This window comes from Frankliniella occidentalis, unplaced genomic scaffold (assembly GCF_000697945.3).
Source record: "Frankliniella occidentalis isolate FOCC.00 unplaced genomic scaffold, Focc_3.1 Scaffold363, whole genome shotgun sequence".
Classification (NCBI taxonomy): Eukaryota; Metazoa; Arthropoda; class Insecta; order Thysanoptera; family Thripidae; genus Frankliniella; species Frankliniella occidentalis.
In genome coordinates this window covers 127,187-136,324 of record NW_026267486.1, presented here as the reverse complement: position 1 = coordinate 136,324, position 9,138 = coordinate 127,187, and the positions used below count along the sequence as shown (strand labels likewise).

The 9,138-nt window shown below is 42.3% G+C and overlaps 1 protein-coding gene across 1 annotated transcript in view; it reads left to right on the top strand.

Moving 5' to 3' along the window:
- Positions 1-9,138, top strand: part of LOC113212233 (myrosinase 1-like) — a 16,166-nt gene that overhangs the window by 5,324 nt on the left and 1,704 nt on the right. Inside the window, exons 3-9 of the mRNA XM_052274254.1 lie at positions 2,094-2,236; positions 2,570-2,704; positions 3,477-3,602; positions 5,655-5,829; positions 6,582-6,788; positions 7,515-7,711; positions 8,001-8,132. Coding sequence (XP_052130214.1) covers positions 2,094-2,236; positions 2,570-2,704; positions 3,477-3,602; positions 5,655-5,829; positions 6,582-6,788; positions 7,515-7,711; positions 8,001-8,132 — 1,115 coding nt within the window. The remainder of the gene's footprint in view (positions 1-2,093; positions 2,237-2,569; positions 2,705-3,476; positions 3,603-5,654; positions 5,830-6,581; positions 6,789-7,514; positions 7,712-8,000; positions 8,133-9,138) is intronic.

The window sequence follows — 9,138 nt, the reverse complement described above, 5'->3', positions numbered from 1 at the left end:
AAAACTTAAATCAGTAATCGTAAAATACAAATATATCACTGCATGTCAACTGTAATTTCCCTCATTTCATGACTGCTATTCACCGCGCTGCCGACGCGCCCGAGGAGGGAGAGGGGGGGCGGAGGGAGGTGGGCAAAGTGGGTGGGGTCATATTGTAAGCCTACAAAAACATATGACGTTCAATTTGGCTCGGAAAAGAGAATAATTAATGATTTGTTATAAATTAACATTGAACGAGGTTTTAAAGGCGTAGGATGGGGTTGGAAACGTCGGTGGGGGTGCGAGCGCATAAAGAACTGTGAGCTGTAGACGTATTGTTACAAAAAACATGGAAAAATACCGAAACCCCCGCGTTTTAGGTCTTTTAGATGGAAAAATTGGAAGCGTCCAATAACTATGACATGCCGTCCAATAACTGTCTCCAGCCGTCCAATAACTGTGTTTTTCGACCTCTGACTTTGTGACCTTGTAAATGGCGTAAGGGGTTGAATTCTTAGGCAAACTAGAGTGGTAACCTTTAGTTCGAACCTTCAACTAGCCCATGAGCCCATAGGTACGTATCATCTTTAATCGAGAGACGCACAGCGCTGCGTCAAACGAAAGTGTGCGCTTAACCGTCCCATAACTGTATCACCTACCCTACAGAGGTAGGACATAGCGAGTGAAATGAACTGTGTGGACCTCGGAACGAACGGCTAACTTGTTTAGATTTTGGTTCTTCTAGCAGTCGATCTGCAAGCCTTTTGTTCTGAGGTGTCAATTTTAACGCTAGAAGTGATAGGGAAGAAAGGATTTAGCGCCAGCTTCTTTTAAGCATCAGGGCTCACGCTGCAACTATTATAAAACGAACGAACAGTGTTTGCTCAGTAAACCACATTCACAAAAATGGTAAAATAATAATTCTCAACAATGATCCAGCCTACATGGCTGTAAAAACAGTTTGGATGAGGTTATTCCATAATGTATTACGAGATGGTCTCAATCTAAGTTACGATCAAGTTTCTACTTTAACGCTTAAAGTAATCTCACAGCTAATGAACTTATGGGTGATTCTCAGCAAAAGGGCCATTTCTCAACATTTCGACCCTTTACACTGGTCAAGTCACCCACCATTGCAGTATTCTGAAGTTTACAGCATTTCACCAAACAATCTTAGTGTACACCGTAGAAAATATGTTTGGATATAAACGTCATATTTTTTAATCTTCCATTTGCTAAACGAGTCGTACAGGTACAAACTCCCACCTTCGCTAGTCTTCCGATTCCAAACTAATACGCAGAGGTGGTAAATTTTACAATTATAAATTTAAATCGTAACTGAACGACTTCTTCCATGCAAAATGTTCCGGTACCCAGTACGACAGTGTAATCAAGCCGCTTTAATATCCGTTAAGAACCATATCACCGAGTTTTGAAAGGCCGCAAAACGTAAACGGTCCAGCAAGCGGAAGAAGGGGATAACTACATAACCACAAGTTTTCAGGAAACACCAAAAACTGTTTTACGCTACAAAATAAAAAAAAATGTAAACTTTCATTTTTTATTCTTATTCTTTTGAGACTGCTTGATAAAATAGCGAGGGTAGAATATTTGATATCGACCCTATCCAGATTTTAAAAATGTATCTCCCGCAAAAATTTGCGTAAAGGGAGATAAGTCGAGTTACTTCTAAGAAATTAATAGAGTTTCGAGGCAAGTCCTTCAATTTCTTACAAAAGGAGTTATCTCATCTATCAAATATCTCTAAGTGCTACATCGTTCATAAGGGGTCAATTCGATTTGTCTCCTTATTCAAGTAAAACCTAGAGGTGAAAATGGATAAGTCTACTTGACTCATTTTTCATTCCGTCATATCTCAGGAACTATAGCACGTAGGCAAACAGTTTTTTTTTTGTCTTTTGTTTTTACGGAAAACGTGCCAGTTTTACTGTAGATTAACGGCCACAAGAAATCCCAGTTTGGGGTTATGTCAGGTAATCCCTTCTTCCGCTTCCCGGATCAAATGGCCCATGCGCCGAGGATCACCCTAATACGTAAAAGAGCCGAGGACTATGTTCTTTCGAAGGATAAATAGTTATTTGCATTGTTTACAGGAAAATCTGAGAGTATGGTTGACCATGTACTTCACACGGGACACCTAGGAGCTATAGCTTATAAAAATGCGAACGATTCTGACAATGCAGCAGACTCCTACCACCGCTTCAAAGAGGATATCGCGATTGCCAAAAAACTTAAGGTAGGAATCAAATCACGATGTAGTGAGCCCCCTCAGGCTCACTACATCGTGAATCAAATCAATCAACTTCAAGAATACATTGAAACATCCGTCGCTGAAATTTGCCGTCTCTAAAACGGATGGTGTACCTCAAACCGGGTAGCGTGGCGGGGACTTCCTTGTACATTTAAGTCAAATGTTCAGTTTTGGCATCAGTTGTCGTGGCACTAGTATTAAAATGGGCGTAAGATTTGCGAGAACGTTACAATCTCTGAAGGCTGAGTGAAAGTACGACTCTTCCTTTTCCCGCTTATTTTTGCCTCTTACCCAACCATTTCTCCTGTCATTTTTCAGCTCCAGGTGTATCGTTTTTCTATTTCTTGGTCACGAGTACTGCCAGAAGGGGATGTAGCTAAACCAAATATGGAAGGAGTTCAATATTACCATGATCTCATTGGCGAAATCCTTAAACAAGGTCTTATTCCATTTGTAAGTACATGTTTTGGGCATTCTACTACACTTTCTCTGTCCCATCCTTTTGGAGAAGGCACTGAAAGTTGATTGTCGCATTGGTAATATTTCAAATAAAATACAGAGAAAAATTGGGGCTTGAGTTGTGGAAGTGGTTCTCGTTTGGACGTTAGCAGGCAGCACGCTTCAAATCCCCTCTGAGAAATAATGCGATCGTGCAAGAGTGTGCAAGTAAGCCAAAAACATATATACCAGTGTTGCTAGTCTCCAAGATACGCCAGTGCTGGCCAGCCCAGCGCAGAATCATCGATGTTGACCGTCCCTCAGCTGAAACACCACTTTTGCAGGCCTATAACAAGACGAGGTTTCAGTTAGGATCGGTTATTACACCTTGTCGTTCACTGAGAAAAATATCTCTTGCTGCTGACTTCTGTCCCAGCTCAAAATAAGATAGTCGTGCCCTGCCATTAAGTTTTAGTGCCGTGCTCTAAATTTTCTTAGCCTCGCGCGATGCTTCGTTTAGTTCCCAACGCTATATGGATAGTGCAACGAAAAAGCTTTGATCTGGAGACTTAACGTGTAGTGCTGAGACAGATTTTTTTGTCTCAGTGAACAAGCTTTGAGTTCGGATGAGAATGATGTAGTGTGTTAACCAAGGGATGAAATAATCAGGAACAGTTTACTTTCGCATAGTGAACTGAGACTCTACTGCCCTCAAATCACCGGGGCAGGAAGAAGCCTCGCTGTTCTCGTCTAATTTATCAAATTGCTGACCGCTTTTATTTCGCAGGCCACAGTGTATCACTTCGACCACCCCCAGGTTTTAGAAGACCAGTTTCGGGGCTGGCAAAGTCGAGAGATGATTCAAAAATTTCGTGATTATGCTCGATTTGTTTTCAACGAGTTTAGCTCAAAGGTGAGTAGATACGCCGTTATGGTTTTTCATTATTAACGCCCTACCTAGCAAAAATGATATCCCCTGACTCTTTCCTGATTCTACGCTGAATCCGCTCGGCCTGACTATGGAGGTAGCATAGGGACATCTCACGCCCTGAATCCTACATTGAAACTTTGAACTATGGCACGCATTGACGAGCTGGGCTGGGCGGGTCGGCGAGCAGGTAGCGGTGGCAAAAACAAAGCATCATGCCTCCGTCAGCCTAGTGTCAGCCCAGCCCGCCGCGCCGAACCCGCCGCCCGCCCCCACCCGCGAGCTGCATCAGAGCCCGGCTGGACTCGAACCCTGAATCGCTGGAGAGGATGCTTCGCTGCTGGACTGTTGTTGGTGGTGACGACGCCTCTACCCGCTGAGCTAACCTGGAACACGCGAGACGGTGGCTCCGTCCGGGCTCTTCAAAGGAGGCAGGCGGGGACGCTCTGCGCGCATCTTTCGTCTGCTCGCACGTTTCTCCTATTGGGCGCACTGAAACGCGGTTTTCACTACATTTATTGGAATTGGTATTTATTCGCTGCAGTATTTGAAAATATCTAAAGCCATACAGAACATTATTCTAAAAAGTCGTAGACATACGGGAAAATGTTTCATGAGACTTCGGAAAGATTCGAACGAAAAGATTTAACACTATAAATAAACATCGAAATTTCTTGAGCGAGGAAATAGTTAAATTACAAATTACATTTATAAAATTTTGAATGCTTTTCCAAATTACCAGTCTATTTGTAAACTAACAAGAAGCAATTTGCAATATAAGACATTAGGTTAATGGTTAATTTTGAGAATTATTTGACAAAAATATCGTTAATTTCCGTAGTCTTGCTTCCTCTGAATGTTAAACAGCTTTCAAGTCTCCTAACAGAGTAAGAAACGTGGCATATGACTTGGAATAGTTTTACAAATAAACTTGCTGCTCAAGTTTGATGAAACATCCTGAATCACGTCTGCGTCACCCTGAATGCGCCATGAGTGGCCGCTGTGAAGCGGGCGCGGCCAAGACGGGCCGCGTCGAGACACCGGGTAAGACGGTTTTTAGGGAGGGGCGCAGGCCTGCCCGACCCTGAACCTTTTTAGTTCAGGGAGCCTCAGGGTGGGGCAGAGCATGATCAGGGGCAAAAAGAGTGGTTCAGGTAACAGTCAGTTATATCTATGTCTCAGTCAGAATTCAGCAAAATTATTTCACCCCGGGCTAGTTGAAGAACAGGAAAACAGTGCGTATTCGATCCAAGCTATCATTGTCCAATCGTTTTTTTAGTGCTTGGTGAGTCATCCTCAGCAAACGGACAATTTTGGTTCCGCGTCCCTTCACAACTATGTGATATAGGTCAAGAAGGGTCGCATACCGCCTTGATACTAAAAAGCACTAACATTATTTAGCCAAAAAAGCTAAAAGTCTCAGAATACTGAAACAGTGGGTGTCTACAGCAGTTTACCCTCGAAAATCTAAGACTTTTTGATACGAGTACATTTTGGGGTACAACCGAAGGGTTGGAAGTAGACAGAATATATGTGGATCGGGAAAAACATTCACAAACAGTCGGCCACAATCACACACAATCAAAAACAACCACACGCAATCCGACACAATCACGCACAATCACGACACAATCACACACAATCACGTCACAATTTGACAGAATATTTCAAAACATGTCACAATACTCATCCTATAATCTAAAACAATCAGAGACATGCACACAATGTCTGAAACAATCACACTCTACCATCCACAAAAAAAAATGATGCGGCACAGCAGTCGATTTTTTGGTGCATCTTGGTGTTACAATCGGACCCGATTTACCCGGTGCGGACCGCGTTTCAAGTTTGGCGCAGAGCTCGCCGTTGGGCCGGAGGGTGGCCCGAAACAATATCAAAATATTCGGAGAGACCAACAGCCGGAGTCATAATCTAATAGAGGATGTAAAATAAAAGCTTGGTTCCAATGTTGACAAGCGGCGAGTATTTCGTGTCTTGAGGAGAGATACCTAACAAAATTACTTTTCCTGATCCCAGGTCCAGCTGTGGGCCACCATCAACGAACCGAACGGCATGTGTGCCTATTTCGGCACCCTCCTTATCACGGCAGGCCTTGTGCAGGCCGACAATTATGATACCTACAAGTGCATGCACCACATAACACTGGCGCACGCAGAGGCGTACCGAGCATTCAAAGAAGACAAACTTACAGGTAATTTAAAAATTGCAAATGCCTAGAAAAGAGGAGGTAGGCTATTTGGAACATTTATTTAGTCCTTTCAAAATGATCTTCATGTTAACGGATACTAATACCTCGCAACTCCCCAAACTCAATTCATTCAAAAACGCAAACGGCAATAGTTTGCAGGAATTTCGTAAGTTTGCGAACAAATTGTAGACGAGGAGAAAATATATTCGCCCGACAGCTGCCAATAGGGACAAGTGTTTGTTACACCAAGCAATGTTCCATGTTCTCTCAAAAGTAAATGCGCGAAGCCATATGTCCAAGTAACTACTGCAAGCTTGCTATCTCCACCTAGTCCTTACCGGCGTTCTGATGCTGGTCCCGTATAAAGGGACCGAGCTATTTTGCGCTGGACACTGTAATTCTAGGTGTGATACTTTTCACACATATTCTTGTGATGAAATGCTTGTGTGATTCCCATTGTGTATCACTCGAAGGGGAGTGATACTATTTTTATCACAAATTTTGTGTAATACTTATTTACAAATGAATTCGAATTCATTGCAAAACGATTTGATCCACATTTGCGCAAAACTATGGTGCCTAAAAGTATCGCACAAATAAGAGCTTCTCATCTGAAATACAAGCAGTGAAGTGAATGGTGTACTTTTTCTGCTATGATAATCACAACATCGTGCACGTCTTTTTGAATCACAAAAAAGCGTGCACGTTTTAAAATTTAATATGCACATTGACATGAACTTGCTCTCGTTTCTTAGGACGCGTGGGTGTCAACACGTGGATCATTACGGCCAAACCCAACACAACGTCGATCGAGGACTCCTTTGCCGCAGAGGTATTTAACCAGTTACAGGCTGGTTCCATTCTACACCCGATTGTCTTTGGTGACTACCCAGAGCTCGTGAAGACATTTACAGGTCATTTACGACCAGAGTTTACACCTGCAGAGAAAGAGATGATGAGGGGTAAGTGGTCACCATACCTAAGGTCTGCATTGATGGGCCCATCAGTCAAGGGAGCGTCTGCATGGCTGCGGCAGCTTCTAGTCAGACGCTTGAGCCAGAAATAGAACAATCTCACTCGCATATGCTGCTATGCGTGCGCTCCTGGGACTGGGACAAGCGATGTAGAGCTCTGCAATTTTCTATAGCTGAAGTCATGGCTCTTTTTCTGTGCCGCAGTACCTCGGGAGATTCATGTATTGTCTACTTAAATACCTTAACCTACTTGTAGCCTTTTAATTTGGAGAATACGTGGTCCTTCCAACTCTTTCAAGGTAGTTCACAGCGCTAGTCCCGTTAACAAATCACGCGCTGTGGCTGGCGAAACTTCGCCAAGTTCCTAGGCGCTAGCGAAAGCACGAATGTCTCTCCCTTTTGGACCGAAGGAAGATTCTCGTAAGAATACATGGTGCATCCCATGCCCAAGAGGTATATATATCGTGCCCTCGTAGAATAGAAATTCCACGTGAGTCGAGTAGTTACGGAATCCAAACGTTCATTCTAGGAATGCTGCGTTGAATGGGACGAAGTCCACTCAAAATCATGTGAAAACATGTAGAAATGTTAAAAGTCACGATAAAACATCGAGTAGAGCTGAAAACATTGTGTATCGCTAGTACTCCTACATATACTTATCGGTACAAAATTGATAATAGAAACATTTGTATTGTTTTCTGTTTGTGCTATCAGGAGCTACTGACTTCATAAGTCTTAACATATACGCGGGAGGAAATGTCGCTTATAGGGATCCGGACAGCACCCCAGAGACACTTCCTTTTAGCGGTGGTGCAGTCATCGTCGAAAAAATGACTCATGGAGCAGATTTTATTTCGTTTCGATTTGCGGACGGGCAAGGAAGGAGGACAGAAAATTACCCTTCGTATAATGTAAGTATTTTACTCTTGGCTAGTGTCACAACACTGGAAAAACAAATGTGCTAACTAGTGCTTATTAAGAAGCGTGAGTGAGTGCCTCACAAAAGCACTGAAGGCCCCTCAAAGGTGCTACTTTCAGCAATTTTATTGCCTTTGCAGAGGCATTATTGCAGTAGCACCTGTAAAAGGTGTTATGTAGCACCTTTCTTTTTCCAGTGAGTGAACATACTCTCATTTACACTCATATTGGACATTGAACTCACCGCAGAAGCAAGTGATGATTCTTTTTGTTTCGTCTTAGGTGGCTCCAGAAGTAATGCACAGCTCACTTTTATGGACGTGGCAACGATACAAACTACCGATCATGGTAGCAGAGAACGGAATTTCCCTCAAGAAGGGTATGGATGAAAAGCTGAGGACTGCTTACTATAGTGTAAGTACTAAAGCTGAACCACATCGCTACGGCAAAACTCAGAGAAGGACACACGGTGTAGCGGCTGTTCAAAAATAGGGGATAGAAAGAAAGAGAGTGAGCGAGGGGGGAATGAAAGAGGGACTTAGAGAGATGAAGACATGGAGAAAGAACAAACTTCAGAATTTCCGTAGGACCCTCAAGAGAGGCTCTGGACCCATTACATCAAAGCCAGCTCTAAAGCAGGTTGAGAACGTTTCAATCAATATCATACCATTAACGCTTAGTACTAACTTAACATCTACAGATTGCGTACAGAGTATATAAAGAACAAAAATGAACCAAAGTAGATGAAACATTAAGTGGTGTTTGATGGTTTGCTGTGAATAATTTACGGGATTGTATCATTCAAATTCATTCCATAACTTACACTACTGTAAAGAATCATCAGATATAATACTAATTGAACTGTTAACAGACACTCAGCATGCGAAGCTTCGCGAGTGTCCAAAAGGGACGAAAGTGACATTTGGAATGGTTTGGTTAACGTGTTTACTTACGGAAGTTGGGGGGGGGGGGTGTACAATGACTCGTAATTATTAAAACTCCTCGAAGAGACTAGATGAAAATGAATGAAAGAATGACAGATTAAACTTTCAGTCCGGGAGAAGTTGTAACACATTAAAATGAATATTATTTAATATAATTTCACTTTAACCAGAGGCAAATGAGGGTATTGAATAGAATATCTCCATCTGATTGTAACAAGGGTTTGCCTTACCCAGAGTAATATACGATATTTGTTTGTCCTACTAGTGATCGATACATTGTAAGTAAATTCTGCTAACAACATTCATTTGTTAAGGGCAAAAGTAATCACACTCCCACTTCTAATTAGTGGGGACTGAGGACAGAAAATGAAAACGAAACTAGAAAAAAACTTTCAAACTTGTAACATTAAAAATGGAAAATACAGAATGGAATATGCGAATAACTTTACCATTTCGATTTTGAGTGTCATTTTCAC